The sequence below is a fragment of the Egretta garzetta genome, unplaced genomic scaffold (assembly GCF_000687185.1).
Source record: "Egretta garzetta isolate BGI_Z169 unplaced genomic scaffold, ASM68718v1 scaffold342, whole genome shotgun sequence".
In the NCBI taxonomy this organism is placed as follows: Eukaryota; Metazoa; Chordata; class Aves; order Pelecaniformes; family Ardeidae; genus Egretta; species Egretta garzetta.
The window spans coordinates 450,413-473,248 of record NW_009258887.1 but is presented as its reverse complement, the minus strand read 5'-3'; the positions used below and the strand labels follow the sequence as shown (position 1 = coordinate 473,248).

At 39.5% G+C, this 22,836-nt stretch overlaps 1 protein-coding gene across 1 annotated transcript in view; it reads left to right on the top strand.

Moving 5' to 3' along the window:
- The window catches only part of SEC24D (SEC24 homolog D, COPII coat complex component), a 52,146-nt gene that overhangs the window by 26,475 nt on the left and 2,835 nt on the right, over positions 1 to 22,836 (top strand). The window contains exons 8-18 of the mRNA XM_035889640.1: positions 6,275 to 6,413; positions 8,142 to 8,257; positions 11,114 to 11,238; positions 13,665 to 13,856; positions 14,507 to 14,600; positions 17,159 to 17,275; positions 17,711 to 17,881; positions 18,593 to 18,689; positions 19,329 to 19,474; positions 21,301 to 21,439; positions 21,896 to 22,014. Coding sequence (XP_035745533.1) covers positions 6,275 to 6,413; positions 8,142 to 8,257; positions 11,114 to 11,238; positions 13,665 to 13,856; positions 14,507 to 14,600; positions 17,159 to 17,275; positions 17,711 to 17,881; positions 18,593 to 18,689; positions 19,329 to 19,474; positions 21,301 to 21,439; positions 21,896 to 22,014 — 1,455 coding nt within the window. The remainder of the gene's footprint in view (positions 1 to 6,274; positions 6,414 to 8,141; positions 8,258 to 11,113; positions 11,239 to 13,664; positions 13,857 to 14,506; positions 14,601 to 17,158; positions 17,276 to 17,710; positions 17,882 to 18,592; positions 18,690 to 19,328; positions 19,475 to 21,300; positions 21,440 to 21,895; positions 22,015 to 22,836) is intronic.

The following is a 22,836-nucleotide window of genomic DNA, read 5'->3' as shown; positions in this document are numbered from 1 at the left end:
TTCTTGTGTATGTGCCTCTGCACCATCTCCCACTCTTGCTAGAATGAGTATAGACTGGACTGAGGCAGGTCTTGCTTGAGATCTGATTGTTTTAAAGTGCTAACATTTTGAAAGTCTGTTGTTCAGCACAGTTTTGTGATTATCCAATTTCATGCTCCTGCTTATATCATCAGTTAATCCTGGCTGCTGACCTTCACTTGAGATACAGCATGTCCGTACATCCAAATAACAGTCAGCACTTCAAAGCTGAGAAGTGCTGGAGAGCGCTGACTTGTTAACGCTTGGTGTTCCTGGCCTGGGATCATGACCAGGAGAACTTGTGGTGCTTCTCTTAAGCATGGACAGTAAACTTTTTTCTTGACTTCCATCACCTGTATGACACAGAAGTTCTAAAGAAGTAAGCTAACTAATTTTGGTGTTTGTTTACATCAAAATTTTAGCATTGTTACATTTTCTGGTTTAGTACACACTGGATCATATCCCATGTACAGTGTCAACCTGAAATTCAGCTACTATGCCACAGTATTTTTTGCACTGCTGTGTATGCAGGTGAATGTTCAGCTGGGGTTTGGAGAGGTTTTGAGCAAGAAGGTTTGAACATGCTTCTTGCGTTTTTATGTGGTCTATAAATATCAGAACAGAGCCAAGAGATCCTGCATCATGTGGCTGATGGTTTAGCTGTGCTGCGGTTATGCAAAGAAGGAAACAGATGAAAAAGCACCGTGTTACGGAAAATACTTGAACCTGTTGTGAACCCTGCAGAGGAGATAGTCCAAATTGGCTTGAGTCATCAGCTGAGAAGGCTGATAGTGTTCACCATCTAAAAAACAAGAATAGGCAAAATAATTTCTATCTTCAGAGGGAATGGCTTCTGATAAAAGACAGTAGGAACATCACAAAGGGAAATGCTTTCTTGACATTTTAATGTGAATCAGTAAAGCAACTCACAACCAAGGGATTATTTGTAGACTGGTTAATCTTTCTCAAAAGCAATCTCTGATGATATAATAAAGGAAAACAAACCCCTTCACCAGTCCTAGGAAACAGAGACAGTTGGTTCATGACCTAGGTTTTTTTCCAAAAATGTCAGTGTTACATTTCAAAGTTCTCTTTGATTATCCGGAGGAGTTTTTTCCTCATCTCTTTACTGTACTAATGAAACACAAGATTTACTTGGGGCAGTGGTACCACACTTGGTCAACAGCCTTCTCCTCTGTTCATTGGAAAATTAGATTGTATAGCATATATTAAAATTTGCATATGAATAGTTTACTAATTAGACTTGCATCAGTGTCAGTGTAAATAATAACTCTAGAAATATTGCCTTTCCAAATTTTTTGCCCTGGCAGACTGCACAGCTTGTATAATGAACTGTCGGGATTGAATAGTTGGCAGTTTTGTGTCTTCTATTCTGTTAATCTGCCATGCAAATACAGTGTTTAGTGTTCACTCTATATCAGAAGTATAAAATACATTGTCTATTGTAATACTGCTGATCATGGAGTATAATTTTAAGGAACTGTCATATTGGAAGTCATCAGGAGTTATGTATCTGTGCAGCTCTCCAAACCTGTGAGATAGATATTCTTCCTTTTGAAACAAACAGCCCTCGTCTAAACATGTCCTGAAATCTTAGATGCCCTACGTCTGGGTTTTTCATGGGGCATGCTTTCGGAATCATTTGCCCCTGAGATAATTTGTAGTTGAAAAGGCAACTTGTCGCGTGTAGCATACAATGTTATGTGGTGTAGAGTGACCCCCCATGTCGTCCAGCGGTAATGTTCTTCAAAAGTATACAGAAGAACTGGTGGTAAGTTCCTCTTCTTGAGGGGATGAGTAAGGGTGTGACAGAGACACTACTGAAAACTACACTTGTGAAAAAAGTTTTTGTGTTCCTCTTGGATGTAGCCAGACTTCACAAGTTGTGTGGACCTCTTTTCAATACGGTATCATTCCTATTGTTTCAGTGCTGGGGTGTTAAATGCACCTAGACGTGCCGGAGTCAAACTAAGGGCAAAAACATAGTTCCTAATGTAGACTTGTCACTGTACTGATAGGGTCCACATCAAGGAGTGGATAGGAATCCGCCTTGGCTGCAGTAGGTAGGAAAAGACAAGGTGCCGTGTCCATCACATGTGGAGATTTGTCTTGCAGCACAGCTACAAAATGTTTTCTTGCAGCCCAGTCTGTATGCCAGTTGGCAATGAAAACGGATGCTGTATATATTTTACTTTGTTGTGTGATAAATGGCTAGTTTTATTCAGTGTTCACTTATGCCTCTCTTATTCTCCAGAGACAATCTCTCGCTTTTGATTTTTCTCTTTAGAACGCCTTTCCAGAGATGTGCCATGACAATCTTGAGCTTTATCACTGTCCTACTCCTACACTTATAATTTCCAGCTGTGGCCCTCATCCTGCAACATTAATACAGTGATACTTTGCAGGCATCACAGGGAACCCTGAGGAGTGGGCCAGGACTTCATTTTTATAGCAAGCAATAGTAATTCAGCTTTCTCAGACTTTAAAGCACAGGTTACAGTCCCTTTGGAAATTTTTATGGATGTATTTAATCTTGGAGCTGTGCCACCAATGTCTATCTATTGCTTTGTGATATTGTTCTGACTTCCTGAGAGATATTCTTGCTGAAATATTTCCAAACTAAAACTCTTTGCTATCCCAGCTATATTTGGACTAATAGTGGGATAAATTATGGTTTATCAGATCGGCTTTCAGGACTTGCACTCCAGTGGGGCCCTGAGGTTCTGGAGAAGGGAAAGTTATGCAGGTCTCTTGCAGCATTTCCCATCTCTTCTGCCCAATCCTCCTTTTGTTTTATTCTAAAACCAATAGTGTTCTGCCTCCCAGCATGACTGATTCTTTCTGCCTCTCTGCTCTTACAGCTTACATAAAAGAATCCCTTTTATGAGTCCTGTTCAGATTTAGGCTACCAACTATTAGTTTAATCATTGGTTTTGAGAAATATTTATGTTTTGGTAGTACTGGAATGCTAACAGTCAATACCTAAGTGTTCCCTTTTGTGAGGTCTGTCTCTGTTCTCAGTTATGTGATCCAGATAGTCAAATTGTACAAAGGTTTGTGAAGAGATGCGGGGGAAGAGAGGTGTAAGGCCATAACAAGTCCACAAGTACAGCAAATTTCCAAATAGTTATGGTAGATATCTAACTTGATTCACTTATTTATTGGTAGAGATTTAAGAGAAGAGAAAGAAAATGCTGATACTTTATAGGTGGAAAGGCAGAAGAAAAAAAAAGTATTGCATTTGTTTAAAAAAACCAAAACAAAACAAAAGAAAGGCTTTTTAAAAATTTTCTTATTCCCCTGCTCGTATGAGAGTTTGCCACTGACTTCCATGGGACTACGAACAGATCTCAACTTTATCTTTTGGTATACAGTGACATCTACAGAGAGTGGAGCACATCAAACCAGACTTCCCCATTTAGTACCATGTCTTTATGACCATTTTACTTTTATGTATTTATTTGTTTAAAATTACTACTTTAAGTTCCTTAATGCGTCTACAGTATTATTTATCTCTGTACATTCCCATGAAGATCTACCTGTTATTTTTTTTAAAAGTTGCTTCATCCTGACAGTAGTTATTTTGACAGTTGGAAATGGAATAGCAGTTCTACCCAAACAGAAATTACTTTCTCTTGATGGGTAGAATGTCTGGTCTTATGGTGTAATGCCTGGAAGATTTCAGATTTATTGAGGCAAAGTTTCTTTCACAACTGTGTTGTTCACATCAAGAAGTGGGGTTTTGATGCTTTCAGTCTGAGTGCTTATTCTGAAATTATCATACAAATAGCTTTTTCATGAGATGTGTTCATTATTGATGTAATGTTTTAAATTATTTTAAAAAATACTAAAATGTAAATTCCCTTTAATTTCAAAAAAATCCAAATGAATAAATCAGTAAAGGTACCCATAGGGCTTTTTTCAGGATTTTTCTTTGCTAGACAAAAATCCTTAACTCTATTGCATGCATTTTTGGTTGGTTTTGCTTTGTTGATTTTAATTTTTTTTTTCTTTCTTTTTTTTTTTTGAAGTTTCTGCAAGCTTATTAGGAATCAAAAATAGCTAGCTTCTGCAGTATGATTTTATTGGCATTTTATCCTTTATTTCTCTGGGCAAGACAAAACAGAATCCAGCCTACTATATGTCTACAGAACATTGCCAGTGAATACTATTTTCTTAAGACTTGAGCACATGTTTTAACCTCGTGCACTGCACATAGTCTCAGTAACTACAAGACAGCCATTTAATACATAAAGTGAAACATGCATGTAAATCTTTGCAGACATAACCCTTAGGCTACTGTGGCTCTAACCCCACATGTTAAAAAGGAGTTTGTAATAAGTGATTTTTTTTTTCAAGAAGCTTAAATGGAGGAGGGGAAAAGTAAAATATGAAAAGACAAGGAAAAAAAATTTCTGCTGTCTTTCAAAAGGTAATTTATTAAGTATGTGTAAGAATGTAGACACCTAGGCCCTGAACTTCATGGCATTTCATTGTTGTTTGTTCTTGTTCATGGTTTTTATGTAAAGGTCTTAATTTTGGTATTTCAAAATACGATCATTTGGGGGTAATTTTTCTTTGCTCTTGGATAACGTTAAATGTATCAAAACAAGGTTAAAAAATACTAAAGCAATGCATATAAATGCATCAGGAGTTGTTTTAGTCATGTTTTTTTCCTCGCCAGGTCAGATAGTATAATAATATTAACTGCAAACTAGATCCAGGCCTCATTAAACTAATACAGCAGAATGATAATCAGAAAATTGCCAAGTAATGAACAAAACCCAGAAATTTTAAAACTTATTAAGTGATTGTGGCTGATGAGCAGGTTTTATAGCCAAGGCTTTCATGTCTGAAAAATGACCCTGATAGTTTGCCAGCTGACATTATTGGTTAATTTCTGTTAAACTCAATTTTCATAGAAGAAAGAGCACAAAGTAAAATAACCTCTCAGTCTAGCAGGAGGGAGCGCTTAAAACCCACCTAGTAAAAATCTACTCGTATGTATAAAACCCTTGGCAAAAAGTATTAAGCCCTTTGGAGAAACAAATGTGTAAAACAGTCTCTGTAAAATAGAAACAAACTAAATATATGTAAGCAGTGAATGCTAGAAGGACATGAATGATTTTCTAGGTATTCAAAGACTCTTACGCTCTAATAAAAGATAAAATGTATAATAGATTAAATATGTGCATTCCGTAAGAAGAGACAGAATAATTAAAAAAAAAAAAAAGGTGACTATGCTAGTGGTAATGTTTTAGCATTCAAAGGCTGTTAGCATTTTTCCTCTTGTAGAGATCTGTTGTGTGTCCAAACTGTGGATTTCTCTTCTTGTTCTTTCATTCAGAGATTTTTAGTTGGGATTGAAGGGAGTGAGAAAAAAAGAAAAATACAAACCATGTTTATGTTCTGTGGAGTTTCATAAATAATTAAGCAAAATTCCGTTTTTATAGTGGTTTCAAGTATGACTTTTCTAACATTAAGTATAATCACAGGACTCTTTCAATTGATGCATAGTTATTATTGAAAGAGGCATCTGGAAAATGTCTTCCATTAGCTGTGGTTTTTGGCAGGGGCTATAAGCAAGCGTGGTCAGTGTAATTAAACTGACAAGTGCTTGAGATACTGTATTTGTTTGCGGTATGTACTTTCATTCAATAAATATTAGTGTTTCTTCTAAATCTTCTACTCTAGCTGGTGACCCTGGCAACATTTAAATGTTAGTATAGCATATAACATGGCAGCACTGGGGGGGACACACACAACATTTAGGACAAAATATTACAAGCTTTCTTAGCAAGTATGTGTTTGAGAGACTGTATGCAATAGATGAGCAGCAATAGATTTCTTCAGGAAAAGCTCAATCTGACAGAGAAGGCAAAATACCTGACTCTGGCAGATTTCTCTTAGTGAGCTGTAAAAACCTCTTGCTGGAGAAAATTAGCCTGGAGCCTTAAACTTCCAATGCTTTCAAAACTTTGTAGGCTTTCAGTGTAAATCCTTACTCTCTTTCGGATATATGTCATATGCCTGTGAACTTGTAAATTTAGCCCCACAGGGGACCTCTGGGATTGAGCCAGCCACACTGCAGATTTTGGATAAATGCTGAACAATGAATGCTCTCTTGGTCAGGGATCTCTAACAAGGGTTAAGTCTGAGCAACAGCTTTCTGGCTCACTTTATTTGGTTTCAAGTTTGCATTGCTTTTCATAGCTTTATGTACCTCCTCTTCTAGACACCTCTTTATGTTGTAAACCATGGTGAGACTGGACCAATCCGATGCAACAGGTGCAAAGCTTATATGTGTCCCTTCATGCAGTTTATTGAAGGTGGAAGAAGATACCAGTGTGGATTTTGCAATTGTATAAATGATGGTAAGTGATGTTTGTCTGATCTGTGATTCGTACAAATTCCACAAAACTAAAAAGATACCGTATCCCTAAAATTATTTTCTTGACTTGCTGAGGAAATAGTTTAGTGAGATGCAGTAACTAGGCCTGTTTCACAAATAAAAAAAAAATCACTACCCAAGCAAAATATGTAGAAACACTTGTTCAGTACAATTTTAGAAAAATAAATGTATGAAAAATAATGCTGATTCATGAAGTCCATTCTGATACAATCAAAACTTAAAAATACAATGTCAACATAGGATACAAAGCTGCTTGTATTGCTAACTGAAAGCAATTTTTGTGTGGAAAAAATTAATAAGAAATCTAAATGTCCAGCAAGAGCCAAATATTTAGAACCATGTTAGCCTAGTCCTGTCCACGACTGTGGATGCAATGGTTAAATAACCTATTAATCTTACTGTGACAAGTGTTGGTTTTCACAGAAGATACCATGCCATATTTGTTCAAGTGTGCTGCATGTGACTCATAACTGTTCTTGTGCTCTTGGCTAAATCCCAAGTCTTTGCCAGAACTTGCCTTTCTAGACATTTGTATCAAGTTGGATTTCCTCAGCTGGATCACAGCGGTATAGTGCTTTCCCTAATACAGTAATCTTTTCAACTCTGAAATGTGAACCTTGGCAGACTCGTTCCAACTTCTTTTCTGCCTGACGCTCAAATGTTTGGGCAAGCATAGTAGATAACAAATTTCATAGTTTGTTAGCAATTTAAACTCTCATAAAGAGAAATTTAAATGCATCGTGAACATTCTAAGAAGACATTTAAGTTGCAGTGTCATTTAAAATCATGTTTTGTATTAGTGCAGCGTCTTTTATCCAAGTTAGAAAGCACTTAGAAAGAAGTATAATGAGGACTAAAAATGGCCAAGAAACTAGGTAGATACTTGCCTGTTCACATACACATACACTTTTTATAGGCAAAAGTGTGAAAAATAAGCATTCAAAATATATATTGATTGAGGGAAAAAGGAGCTAAAATCCAGAGGTGACTCTTTGCCAGTGTGACTCTAACCATTACACTAGCTGTATGTAAATTGTTGGTGGCAAACCCACCTGATTTCTTAATGCTGTGGAGTTCTGCACCATTTATCATAGCTGTAGAAGGTTCCCAATATAATATAGCCAATATATTTTGCTACACGGTAGGTCAGGGTTGTGAACCTTGTAGAGCTATTTCAGTGAAGTGGTACTTTCGGTACAGGCTTTAGGAAGAGTGCTGGTTTTACTGCTCTCCCTCTGCAGAGCTCTGGCTCCAGTGATTTGAATTAAACTGTGAGTTGACTGTATCTACTAACAAAATGGTCACTGTTAGGTCTGTATCGTGAGGCTAACAGGCTCCTGCCTATGGAAATGACCTGAGTCAGTTTTACCTACTCAAGCCCTGACAGTGTAGAGCTGGGGGAATATGGACATTTACGGGGGAATATGGACATTTATGGGGGAATATGCCCTATTCTCCAAATACATAAGGAGCTGGCATTACTACAATATTGTGGTGTTTTGTATGTTTGTTTTAAGCCAATGTGGGGAAAAAAATCCATTGCAACCTCGGTGAGTGTTTAAACTCTTCCCTTGATCACTAACAGAGTAGCCTGCGTTAGTCCATTGTATTCGGTGAAAGATGTTGTTGGTTTGTTCCTCTCTTCCCCAAAATATAAACATATTTTTACTGCTCTTGTGTTGGCTTTTAGTCCCTCCATTCTTCTTTCAACATCTGGACCACATTGGCCGACGAGTAGACCACTATGAAAGGCCTGAGTTATCTCTGGGATCTTATGAATATGTTGCTACTTTGGATTATTGCCGAGTGAGTATTTCCAGTATGCAAACCAATTTACAATTTTATGTCAAAACAAACACAATCCTTTAAATACCTACAGTAGAGTAAATGCACTTGTAAGCTGAGTATCAGAGTCCAGGAACATTCTAGAAAATGTAGATAGATGCAGAGAATTTAAGCTTACAATATTATGTTTTGCTCTTTTATGCTGCGGAGTATGAGACTAACAAGTAAGAATAACTAATAGCACAGCAAAGTCATGGGTCACCAGTCTTTAACTGGGGTGTTTGTTTGGTCATAGCTAGCACGTTGCACTGTTTAGAGGATATAGTTGAGATTCTAAAATGCAGTGTTGCATTTTAGATGCATGTCGTCTATTGATTTTTAAGACTGACACGCTCCTGAATTGCCTTCTCAATATTGAAAACCATAGCAAGGGAATTTGACCTTGTAGTCTTTTCCTGGCCAGAGCAGTTTTAGTATTCTGACCAGTAAGTCAGTTACAGTGGAATGGGTTCCCTCTCCTAATATTAACTCACTGAAAAACTCAATGCAACGCCCACTCAAGTCACTGTAAATATTCATAGTTGATTTTATTAGGGAACTGTATTTGATACTTATGAAAGCATAAATTACTTAAACTTTTCAAACTTTAGCTCATTTTACAAAACTGCAGGTGTGATTTCATCTGCCCACAGTATGAACATATTTTTCTGTTCTTGCTGAAATGAGGCAGAATTTTCTTCCTGTCAGTGGAACTGAGGTCATGCTAAGGTTAGGAAGGGCAACTGGACCCTACAAAGTCTTGAAGTAGATACCAGCAACTTCCTCAGACCATTAATTTTCTGCTGGTATGAAGAAAAGGAACAGGTTTAATTTTTATTTAGTGCTTTCTCACTAGGGTACTGCTCCAAAATCCAGTGAAATCCCTGCAACAACCTATGTAGATTGTATTGAAATTGGGGTTAAACCCCAGAACAGGAGAGTCGTAGTGAGGCATTACAGAAATACACTGCGGGATCCTCAGTGTACAGCCAGTGTAGCTCCATCAAATTCAGTTAAGCTTTGCTGATTTCTGGCCGCTAAACTTCTGAAAACTCCTGTGTACTGCATGGCTCTGTGCCACAGTTCCTTTTCTCTACTCCAGAGTGTAGCCCTGTGTGATGCAATCGTCATCACAATGCATCTTTCACCACAGTGGCTTTTGCCATATAGCTTAAATCAGGGAGTTTCCTTGATAAGTTATCCAGTATGGTCTGCTTGGTGCAAAGACCCATCCACAGACTTACTAGAATGTTATAAAAAAGAAGTCTCTTACGAAATTAACACTCATGCTGAAAATGCTAAGTCATTACATTTTACAGAAGTTAACATTCTTTTATAATTAATTTTTCATTTTGCTTCAAGTTGCAAAGGTCTAATTATTTTATAAATCCTGTTTAAGACCAGAACTGAAAAGTCATTTCCTTTTGTGCTTATCAAATGACAAGGATGAACAGCTACAAAAAATGTTAACAAATAACAGCTGTTTTGCATTATTGCGCTCCTGCAAGGCGGATGTGGCAAGAGCACAAGTCCTCATTTCTGCTATATATTTGTCAGAAATTACACAAGGTTTCTTTACAAATGGTGTTGTGATACAAGAGTTTAGAAGTAGCATTTGAAACTAAAATCCAAGTACAGTAAACAGAACAGCTTTTAAAAATACTGACTGGTTTTACTTCACAGGAATTAATCCTGACTTAGATGATTCAAATGAAGTGAGATCAAGGGTATAATGCTGAGGTTAGTCTGAGGTGTGCCAGGGACTATGGATAAGTCATGATTCAAAGGTTAAATGATTTTTTTCTTATATGGAATTTTCTGAGGTTTAGTTTAACAAGTATAATTTGGTGAAGTGGTCAGACTTCTGTGTATGAAAGCAGTGGAACAGTATAATGGAAAAGCTGTCCTGAATTTGACACCAAGTGATGACCACTACTCATCTTAATGGGAATTAGGGAAACTGATCTCAGGGAGTATGATTACTGTTGCTATGTTCACTGCGTATCCTCTTCCTGGGTACGTCTCTAAGCATTGCATTGCTTTATTTGGCAACAAAACCCCTTCATCTTACTTTTTCTTACTTACAGAAACTTGTGTCAGTAGTGTATGTCATGATTTGTATGCCACTTACTTTATGAATAAGAGGAATTCCCAAAGGAATCCATACCAGCCCAAGTGACTGCTGGGTACGCAGCAGTTACATACATTGCGTGTTCCACTCTTGTGCTTTGATTATCTTACAGAAAGTCAGCTTATTCCTGAAAGTACAGTTCAGCTGTCCACAATGCACTGGAGCATGAGACAGCAAGAAGACAGACAGGATGCAGATGATCACCACTTAGTACTGCTAGGAACGGAGATATTTTAATTCTGGTTCGGTACCTAAGTTGTATTTTCTGTTTCCAGATTGGTTAGAAATCAACGGTTGTTAGAGGCAAATGCTAACAAAAACTGAATTTAAGCATTCACATTAACAAAATGCATATTGATACAGGGAATGCAAAAACGGTATGGGTATAGAAAAAAGCGAAGAGGCAAATTCATTTAAACACTTGAATTCCAGAGAAAATGCTTATATTGCATCTTACCTAGTAAACTGTTACCCTTTACACATTTTATTCCATTAGGATGCTATTTTCCAGTAATAATGTTTTACTCCAGTGGTGGACTTTACCCAATTACCTGTCAGCCTTCTGCAATAGCGACTATGGATGATCCATAGCATTTTTCAAACAACTGGACACTGCATTTAGATTGCCTTATGGTACCACCTGTAAATTTTTTTGACGTAACAGGGCACTGTCTAATCTTCCTTGTGAATGTTCATTTTTCCTGTAGAACAACAAGCCTCCGAAGCCACCAGCTTATATCTTCATGATTGACGTATCATACAGAAACATAAACAGTGGCCTCGTTAAACTCATATGTGATGAACTGAAGACTCTGCTAGAAAAGCTTCCAAGGTAAGGAAACCTAAGTGTGCTTTGCTTAGCTCACTACGCTGCAGTTCTCATGCCACTTTGCATGTTGAGAGGTAAAAACAAGCTACAGAAAATGTCAAAATTTACAGTACAGGCATTTTTGTGGTGATAGTGACCAAATGTTAAAATTAACACTGCTGGCAGTTCTTAAACTTTGATGTCTGGGCTTACTATATGAATGGAAAGAATCTGTCATACTAATTGCACATGTAGCATGCATTCTTTTCCTTTCTTGTAGTGAACTCTAGTGGTATTATCAGCTAAGTCCCAGCTTGTAGTTTTGATTTTACTTGCTGTTGTAGGTCTGTTTACTGCAATGCTGCTTTTTTCATTAAATTAAACAGAGAAATATCAAAACCAGAATGCTCAAGAACGGCAAGTCTCTCGAAAGCCATAGTGTTGGTGGCTTCTATCTTTAGCTCTTACTGATAATCAGCAAAACTTCTAAAGCTTCTTGCTATGCTGTAAGATTTCCTGTCCTGGTATGTATCTGAGAGGACAACAAATCTTGTAGGCAATAAACATTTTATGAAATACAGCACATTTGCTTTGTGAGCATTAAATACTCAGTAGTAGTACTACTACTGATCAATATTAATGACGCTTATTATTTGCATGTAGCTTAGTATAGTTTTTTTTTATATTAGTATAGTTTTCATTAACAGTTAAATAATGCAGACACACATAGTTAAATGAGAGTAGTAAAAGACTGAGAAGTTAAGTAGACAAGACGTTTCTCAGTGAAGGCATATAAAAGCATTGAAGAACAGGCAGAAAGAAAATGCATTCCAAATAACAATGCTTAGAGAGGGAGACCAGGCTTAAGAAATGGAGAGAGCAAAGTGAGGAAGGGTGGGAAACGAGATCCTTGAGATAATCTGGGATATGTTAAATCTTTTATCATATGTCCTTCTGGGATTTCTGTGCATGAAAGAAATTCCAGTTCAGGGAGGGGAGGGGTAGTTTGTCAGATGCCCATGTAAGGCCATCTCTCATCTTTATCATTGAAGATTTCACTGGAGACACAAGTGTTTGATATTATCCTGAACATATCTCAGAGCTTTCCATCAGGATTGGTCATGACTCTGAAGATAATAAAAGGCATGAGTGTAGTAACAAAAAGCAGTTGGCCATTTAGAAACACCTAGGCTTGAACAGGGAAAGTTGAGGAAAAATGAAAGCAAGTTGTACCTACGTCATAGAAAAGAGACGTTTAATTCTTCTCCTCACCGGCACTCTGCAGAGATCTGCTGCTAAATAATTTCTTCGCATGGCCAAAGTTTTCATGTCCGCTGAAAAAAGAAATAAGAAAATAAAGAAAGGGCAGGCCCTTCACTTTCTTCAGAGGGCTCGTCTGTTGTCTTTAGATAATACTAATTTTAAAAAAAGCAAAAGGCATTCCACCAAAATTTGTGGTGAAACTTTTATTTTGGTGCTAGGCCACAAAGGTCACTGTGTGTTCATTTTCAGTTGCTGGACACCTGCAAAAATATTCTGCTGTTACCACCTGAGGTGAAAGCCCTGTGCTGGGAATTCACTCTGTGCTCGTATGTTTTAAGAGGAAAGATGGGGTAGCAAGCAATCTGTGTCACAAAAAGGCCATTAGTGTAATTAAGACCAAATTAATTTTTTGAATAGGATTCCTTTTAGGGAAAAGCTCACTAAACTCAGGACTTTAAAACCTGGTAAGGGTCTGACTAGTACTGTTGATAACGCTGCTACTAATGGCAGAGCGGGCTACTGCTCAGAGGAGCTACCTCCTCAAAAACACAGGTTGTGCCTGCGCTGTTCCTGCAGGCGTAGCTCACGGCAGCAGTTTGCTCACTTTGGTTGGCCTGAGAACTCACTAGCAGCAATGAGAATTTCTACAGCGTGTTTTCTGCTGTGATGCATGGCTAGGGAGGTTCTACCAGCTTTTGCTGCTTAAAAGTAGCCCTGCTGAAGCAGAAGATTGACGCACCAAAGTCACCAGACATTATTCAAGCCTAGTTACTATTCTTACTACACATCAATCATTAGCGTCACTGACTTACAATGTATTCTAAATAAAGCTGATTTTCTGATTGTATCTTGTAACTAATTGTCCTGTTCTGTCTTTTCCATGTTTTGAGGATAATGCTTTATTCTTTATCTTAGGGAGTTTTGACTGCTTGGATGGGATGCACAGTTGATAGTGTTGACGTAAACATACATTTTTTAAACAAGCAAATAATACAGCAGTTGATTTTATCAGGGTGTTTTAATTTGACCTAAGGCAAAGATTGAGGGCATTACTTGCTTGGTTGTTGTTTGCTTTCTTGCTCTCAGTACAGATACTGATCTAAAGCAGCCTTGCATTTCAAATGAATGATTTTATTGCAAGGTCAGAATTTCAGAATTACAACCCGTTGGTTTTGTTTTTCTTACAGAGAAGAGCAAGAAGAATCCTCAGCAATTCGAGTTGGTTTTGTCACTTACAACAAGGTCCTCCACTTCTTTAATGTAAAAAGCAGCTTAGCTCAGCCTCAGATGATGGTGGTCTCAGATGTTGGAGAAGTTTTTGTTCCTTTGCTGGATGGTTTCCTTGTTAACTTTCAGGAATCACGATCTGTTATTATCAAGTAAAGTATAATTATTCCATATGCGAATAAGATCTGAATGCTAATGGATATGCATTATGCCTTTTAGTCAGTTGTGGTATTGGGTTGGGGGAGGTTCCATGCGTTTACTGAAATACTGTAGAAGCCAGTGGATGCTTCAAATCATATATTCCCACCTATGAGGCAAAGAAAAAGAGCTATCAATGACCCCCCAGTGCTGAATTTGAAAGCATATTTAGGCCAGGTGTAAACCATGCATCTTCAGCTGTGCTTCTTCAAAAATGGGAGGGGGGTTGCAGCTGCGTGCCATGTTGCATGTTTTTCCTCTTGCAATGTATACAATGCACACCTGGATATGATCTAAGGACACTTTAAGTCCTTCCAGCACACTAGAACTCTAGAACTCCTTATTTTTTAGCTATTTATTTATTGCATGTTCCTTTATGTTACCAGCTTTCAAATAATGCATCTCATAGAATTTAACAATTCATATTTTGTTTTATTCTGTCTGGAATCCTAAGAGATTGAGCAATAAAAAATGATATTTTTTTAATAGAAATTTGCATGGAAAACATCTTCCTATGTGAAGACTTGGTATGTTACAAGGTATGTTTGGGGATTATCCCAAATACGCTAACTGGTTGAAACACTGATCCTTTCATCTTTCGTAGCTTGTTGGACCAGATTCCAGAGATGTTTGCAGACACTAACGAGGGTGAGACCATCTTGGCTCCTGTTATCCAGGCTGGCATGGAGGCACTAAAGGTTAGAATGTTCGTCTCTGTTAGAGAAACAGCTCTTTAATGAGAATAAGACTTGATAAGCTGCAGAAATTCCATTTGCTAAAAGCCAGTCCTGGGTCCTCCTACAAATCACAATGGGAAATGAGAAAAAAAAAAGTCGCTGATTGTTTCCAGCACTGATGTTCCGTTATTCTAACAGTACGTTTGAACTGCTTTAGTCAAAATGAGAACACTGACAAGCACAACATCTGTTTCCAGAATTTGCTCATTGAGGGAAACCAGTCCCTAGAGCCTATGCTACATAGAATGGATGTTTAGGAGAAGATGAGGAGGAGGAGTGGGTTTCTCATTCAGCATTTGAGGGAAATAAAAAAAGAGTTTAGTTACTGCAGCAGAGCTAACAGATACTCTGGATGTTTGTGCAGATACCCAGTCCATGCATGTGTGAAGGGCAGGAAAAGAGTCAGTACAAGATACGATTTTGCCCTGCCTATCCTGCTTCTGCTGACTTTGTGTGCAAAACGAGATATTTATGACTATTTATGATTGAATTGGGTAGGGGGGGGGTTGGAGGGTTTCCGCTTAACTTACAAGTTCTCACAGCTTGAATGGAGCTGAAAATGAACCCACAGGTCAAGATGCACCCCCAGTTGCTTTCTGTATGTCCGGGACATCCCCTAAAGTGCTGACATTTCGCTGGAGTGCTGCCAATTAAAAGAATGCCACCGTGGTTCACCACAAGATTTGTAGGGGCAGAAAACAGCCAGTGGTGGTTTAAAATAGTTCATTTATCTGCAAGCTGTGTATAAGTAAAGCATGAACTTTGAGTGGATAAATTTGTTGAACTGAAAATACACACCATTTCTCAAATCTGTTTCTTAAATATTTAATTAATGCCTATTTTCTTGTTATTTATTCATACTGCCAGAAGGTATGAGTGCAAAACATACATTTGCTTACCACTTCCATCAGGATGCTCTCACCTAATGCTTGACTTCTACAAAGCAAACTTAAGGGCCTTAGTCGTAAATTTCCTTTGATGTTGGCTATAAAAGAAAGCTGCTCTTAATTAAGCTTTTTATTTAGCTCAGTATTTTAAAGTTATCATTTGTAAGGATTTTCACTGTGAATTACTAGTATGCATATACCTGTGCTCAAGAAAACAATTCTTGTCTAAAAAGAATAAAATGGATTGTGTTCCTATTTGGGATTAATTTTAATGCACTTTTAGAAATAATATATATACCTTTTAGAAAATCAGTCAAAAGCAGTGTCAGCGATTCCTGATGTGTATTGCGACAAACAGGTATTTGAAGTCTTTCAGTCTTCAGCAGAATGCTGCTTAAGAGGAATTGAAGAAATTGGCATTTGTGATTAAAGATAACTATGCTTGAAATATTAGGGGTGAAATTTCAGCTCTATTAAAAGTAAGATACTGTCTTCAGTTGCATTTCCGACATAGCAAAGAGATTTCTAGTTTTCCCACAAGAATGCTGTAGCTTATTTTAAAATGTGGAGTATCTTTATCTTGTGAACATCTTTAGATCTGGAGGAGAAAGAGTACCCAAAGCTGATGTGTGCCTGTAGTCTGGGGTTATTGCAGTTTTAAGTCTGGAGCAGGAAAAGGACAAATCCCTCTTGCTTCCTTCCTTCCCTTCACCCAGCTTCTTCAATACTACCTCAGAATTGCTAAGCAGTTTTCATTTCACTTTGCTTTGACTTTTGGTCAGCCCTGAAGTGGTCAGGCAGCTGGGCTAGATGGTCATTGTAGACCCCTTCCAACTGAAATACTCTTTTTTTGTTCTGTTCGTTCCCATTAGCTATCTCAACTGCAAGAGTAAGTGATAAACTGGATTGTCTTAATTTTGGTGGAAAAGCTTTTTAATAGTACAAAGATGCCTACGGTGCTGCTGCTGCTGTTACTCTCTTTGGAATTCGGGGTTGTCTGTCAGTAGTTTGTCATCTCAGTAAATATTATGCTCTCGTTAGAGTTCTAAATAACAATAGAAAACATGAATAGAACTGGCAATTACTTCCTCTCTTAGTGACAGGAGGAAATGTTCATCACAGGTTTTGATACTCCTGCATTTTAGTGTAGATTTGAATGTGGAATCTAGTACAGGAATGTAACTGTCAATTCATCTATGGAAATGTAGTGAACGCTAGTGTGCCTGAACTGAAGGAAATCATTTTCCTGTTAAATTGCATTTCCTTTTAATATTAACCTGTTTAGTATTTGTACTTTTGGGACTTGTTGCTTGTTGCATAATGCTTGTATCCAACTGGAAAGTCTCCAAGAGAGATACTCCTAGTTTTGCCCATCAAGATTTTGGATTCCTATGTAGAAGTTACTGTAACAATGCACTGGCCAACATATCTGTGTGCTAGACAAAGTTATTTACTGACATAAAATTCCCATTTTGTTTCAGGACTTACTTCCATCAAGTTTTGAGTCTCTAAATGAATTTAGCTCTGAGGAACGTGCATAAAGTTTATGCTGTTCTCTGAGATACCACAATGTATGAAAATTAGGCTTATCTTAGCAGTAACAAATATGCCAATATGGTGTCTTTGAAACAGGCTGCAGAATGTGCTGGAAAATTGTTTATCTTTCATTCTTCATTGCCAACTGCGGAAGCACCGGGGAAGCTGAGAAACAGAGATGACAAAAAACTACTCAATACAGATAAAGAAAAGGTATTTTCTGTTCTCAGTTAACAAGGGACTGCTATTGCACTGAATTTCTCTAATAGAGCCTTGATCTGTTTTCATTTACTTTCTTTTTACTCTCGCTGTGCCCTGATTATGTAGGTGTATTGGTATTGGCCCTGCAGGAGCACCAAAGTCACGCTACGGCAGAGCAGCCATCCCCACCAATAAAAGAAACCCCCCAGCAGCAAATAATTCCACCCATCACAAACCTTTGCTGCCTGCCTGCTCAGGGATTTAGTTCTCCAAGAACGTATCGAGTTGGTTCCCTGCCTTTGAGTATATGGGCAGGGGCAACATGTTTTTAATCGACTCCATGCCTCCCTGAAAGCTTCATCTTTTTTTCTTCAAGTGGGTATCTGGCTTGTGGTGGGCCACCGACAGTATCCAGTGTTGACACTTGTATTTTTGAATTCTGTGCAGACACTCTTCCAGCCCCAGGTAAATTCTTACGAGGCCTTAGCCAGGGATTGTGTGGCTAACGGCTGCTGCGTGGATTTGTTCCTCTTCCCGAATCAGTACGTGGACGTAGCCTCCGTGGGTCTGGTCACAATGTACACTGGAGGAACACTGTACAAGTACAACAATTTCCAGGTAAGTGATGCGGCTTTCCTGCCTTTCAGGTAGCAACACCTGAGGATCCGTTGTTTTAATTTCAATGTGTGCTTCAACTTTTAACGTAAAAGTAGAGTCACTCTAGAAAACTTATAAACTCCAGGGGATAAAATTCAAACTCAGAAATGGCAGATCAGGCTCAAATACATATCTTGAAACAGTAATGAGCTGCTTGGTATCCTAAAATTAAATCCACTTACTTAAACATGCTGGCATCCGAGCAGGGAAGTCAATGACTCCTGTATATACAAATAAAAATGCTTATGATTTGACCCAAAAAGACCTCAAAAAAGCCATAACAACACTTGTTTAAAATTTTATGCGAGTCTCTCTGGGGAGTGGTCGTCTTTCTCTGTGTCGGGAGCTGACCTGCAGAAGCATTTTTTGCGAAGTCAGCAAGGCTACTCTGCGCTTGGTAAGCCTGTGCTGGGCCGCAAGGTTAAGTGCAGGGAACGGGTGTTAGTGAAGAGGATTCGATTGAACAGAAAATTCTGCATGTCTGAAGCCTAGTGAGGAATTGGTGGACACTTGCATATATATGCTAATGTTACAGAACAACAATCGGCGTTGTTTCTCTCTCTCTAAAAGATCAGATTTGATGTCGGGGGTCTCCGGGAGAGGGTTGGGCTCGGCCATGTTGCTGCCACCCTGTGGAGAATGGCAACTCTTGCTTTTGCTTTGCGTTTCTAGCTCGATGCTGACAGCCCACAGTTCTTAAGTGACCTCAGGAAGGACATAGAAAAAAAGACCGGATTTGATGCAATAATGAGGGTCCGGACAAGCACAGGTAATGGTACCCGTAATAAACATGAATGCACATAACAATGTATAATTTTAAATAACATAGTGCTGTGCAGATCACTCGCAAGATCAGGTGAGCTGTTTTAACTTCACTGTGTAGCTCTTGGAAAGTAATCGGATAAGTCCACAAATATGTCCTTCCTCTGTATGCCTCCATAATAATTAGTTTTCAAATCTGAGTCATTATGCAGGCATCTTGGATTGCGAGTCGGTTGTATGAAAAAGTGTTGCTGCTTGACACTTGCATGTTCCTTCGTTTTCATACTTCAAATGACATTGCTCTGTCTACTTTTCAAGTATTCATTCTTACCTCGAATGCAAGTATTTGAGAACCACCCACACACAACACGGCCAGGTCAGTGGCCCAAAAGGTTCTGGGTGGTCCCAGAGTCACAGCGCAGCTTCATGGCCCGTCAGCTTTCCCCCATCACCCAACTGTCAAACAGCGTCATCGGCAAGGACGGGTGGTGGGGCCCCCTGAGGCTGCAGAGCCCCAAGGGAAAACTGTTCCTGTTTCAGTAAGCAAAATTGACTGACCATAAAAAGAAAGTCACAAAATAACGTCAGTTTTATCTGTCATTTTTAAATAAAAGGGTACGTTTGTTTTGTTTTCATCTGGCCGTAGGCTTCAGGGCAACGGACTTCTTTGGTGCCATTTACATGAACAACACCACAGATGTAGAGATGGCAGCAGTTGACTGTGACAAGGCAGTGACAGTGGAGTTCAAACATGACGACAAACTGAATGAAGACAGTGGAGCCTTAATTCAGGTAAAATTAAACAATTGCACGTAATGCCATGAAATTGTGAGCAAGAACTTCTGCAGCCATATCAGAAAAAAAGTTCGTGTGTAGGACTGACGGGAGCAAGGCACAGCTTGCACAGACTCTGGTGACACAGTACCACTGGTAAGAAAAGGTGTGATTTTTTTCCATTTTACTAAGTAAGTTTAGTTGGAGTACAAGATTCATTACTACTTAGATGGAAACTGTTGCTGCTGTGGCATTCCTTGTGACATCTCTGTTCAAGAGCAGTTCTCTATCGCTAACCATCACCTCCAACCCTACGGGCTGCTCGAGACCCACCAGCAATGGTACCTGTGCGGTCAAAGTTCTCGCCTGCAAACCGCCAGCTGGCTGCCCTGCTCCCTCAGGCGCTTGGCGCATGAGTGCTAGAAGCCCCCCCGCCCTTGCCGGCTGCCATCGTGATGTACTCTGTGGGTCACGAGGAGACGCGCAGCGCCCTTGCCTGTGCAGAGTGGAGGGGGAAGCCTCCACGTTCCTCTGCTCCGCTGGATAGCCCTGCCAGCTCAGATCGGACTGGCCGCGGTAGCACCACCATTAGCACAGGACTTTTGCCTCGCACATCAGGAGCCTTGGTCTGGCCTTGGCAAGGCCAGGCTGTTCCAGAGCTAATTAGAGCTTTGCTTCCCACCTTAGTCCAGAGCGCGGGACCTCAGTAACCGTTCCTGGAAATGTCACCTAGGCAGTAATTGATACTGCTCTGCGTCAGCTGCCAACAGACTTGTGATACGTCTTTTGTTAAGAATGGGAGCATCCCACCCAATATCAGCTAATGGAAGGTGCTTGATGACTATTCTAGATGTTTAGTGGTGACCTTTTTCTTGTTTAATGACATCATAAAATGCTACAGCTTGCAAGGTTTTAAGCTTAAGCCATGGAATTATCTGAACTTTTTATTTCTGTTCTGCTTGGCTTTTAGCTTGCCCCTATAAATACATTTCATAGGTCAGCAGTTAATCCCTCTATGAATGCAGCACTGTGAAACATGCAGTTTGGTACGGCTGAAGGCGCGCCGTAATGCAGCAGTGACAGGGATGTATATGCCACGTATACGTTGCATTTACAGCTCTTCCATAGGCGCGATACTTGTGGAAGTATCTACTGCGAGGCAGACTATGGTAACCTGGGGGCCTGTGTTTGCCCTGCAGGCTTTGGCTCACACGTTATATTGCAGTATCAGCACTGTATTGAGGTGGTATTGGAGCCGTAAGGAAATGGTTAAATTGCACCCTCAGTTTTTAGTGCCTAAGCCCATGGTAGGTGCAGGACACGGGTTAGCAGGACCTCTTGCTTCCCTTCATGAGCAACTTAAGTAAAAAGAACCACTCAGCTTTTCAAGGTTAGGAAGTTTTTCTGGGATGCTTTTGCCAAGAGAGAACGTGAGGGGCAGAGTACTTCTCAGCAACGCCACACCTCCTGTGGCACCTTTTCAGATACATTTATTTGAACCGTTCAAATACTACACAATTACAAAGCATGATTTACAAATTTACAATCAGTGGTCTCTTGTTTTCAGGTGATACCATCAGCAAATGAGAGTAATAAGCCTTTCAATCAGTCATACTATTATTTTTAGAATTTTAAGATTAATAACTTTAATAATGTCTAATTAACTTCCCTAAAAATACAGGTGTTGGTCCTAGAGCTGGCAGAGGCACTGCAGCAGCACTGCCAGGCTAGGCTGTCTTCAGAAGGAATTACATGCCTTTTACGCCCAAAGCAGGTGGCTCTTGCATGACAGAAGCTTTTTGTTTTAAAGTAAAAATAAAAGGTGCTTTGCTCCTCTGTTGCAGTGCGCTGTCCTTTACACGTCGATAAGCGGGCAAAGAAGACTTCGCATACACAATATAGGTTTAAATTGCAGCTCCCAGTTAGCTGATGTCTACAAGACCTGTGAGACAGATGCGCTTATCAACTTCTTTGCTAAGTCAGGTAAACTTGTAACAGACCCATTTTGGTTCCTTTTTTTACTTTGGGATGGAAGGAAGGGGAAGGAAAGGGAGCCAAAGTGATTATTACCAAGTGGGAAATCATTGTTTGTAACATGCTGCTCCAAGCCTGAGCAACTCTGGCAGTAGTATAAAACTGAAAAGACAGATGACATATTTTAGCCAGCCTGCCCTAGAAGTAGTACTTGTGAAGGTAGCTGGCAACGTGGAACGTGCAAAACTGTACAGGCACAGCAGGGGAAATGGGCAGCCCCTCGTGGTGCTGGAGCTTTGGTGGTTTTTTTAGCAAAGATGAATAAACATCCTCCAAGATGCTCTGTAGAAGGGACTAAAAACCAGCCACAGACCTGACGTTAGCAAAACGAGCAGCTAGCAGAATACAGATACTCGCCGAGAACGTGTCCATCTTTAGCACACTCTTTTATTCTTCTGTTTGTAGCTTTTAAAGCCGTTCTAAGCCAACCACTGAAGACGGTCAGAGAGATCCTGGTGAATCAGACAGCTCACATGCTGGCGTGTTACAGGAAGAACTGTGCCAGCCCCTCGGCAGTAAGCCAGGTAAGACCCGCCCAAACTCGGTCCTCCCCCTGCCAGGCTTTGTAGCAGATGAGCGACCACCCTTGCAACATCAGCAGTGCCAGAAAGGAAAATTTCAGGACAGACTCTTCCCTTTTCTTTCAAATACAATTAATGAGAGGTGGGATTCAATGGTAGCAGTTACAGCCCAGGGAGGCTGCTGTTCCAGATGCCGTGCCACTGAGGAACCTGACGGTCGTATTCACACAAGAGCTTAGACAGCCTAGAGCTGCTTCCTGCTGGAATGATGTGCTGACTCAAAAAGCTTTCATTTTTTCTTATGTTGGTAAAGATTTCAGTATTCTAATTTTTGACAACTAACACTGTTACTGTAAAAAAATGAAAATAACCTTGTATCTTAGTAAACAATCTGAATTTGCACCTAGGTCTCTCATGTGTGCTAGAGTGATAAATACCTGGTGTCTAGATGGGGCCAAACTCCTGGGGGGGGGGGAAATCCACGGTGATTAAGCCAACAGTCTGTTACTGTCTGTCTTTACCAAAAGGTAGTAAGAAGCTCTAGGAACCTGATTACTTATATTCCACATTACTTGGAAATTCTCTCAACCCAAGATATGTCTCATTTTCAGCCCATTCTTTTATATATTTGGAACATTCGGGGAGGTCTAACTGAACTGACAGGAAGGTGTTTTCAAATCCTTTCAGGAACTGTTTCTGAGTAAAGTCTTTTTCTGTTTCAAATACCCAAAGATGGCTGAATTGAGAATTACAAACCCTGTAAGCATTTGAATTTAACTCCTATTATTCTTGTAACCCTCAAAATATTTCCCTATCTCCTTCAGA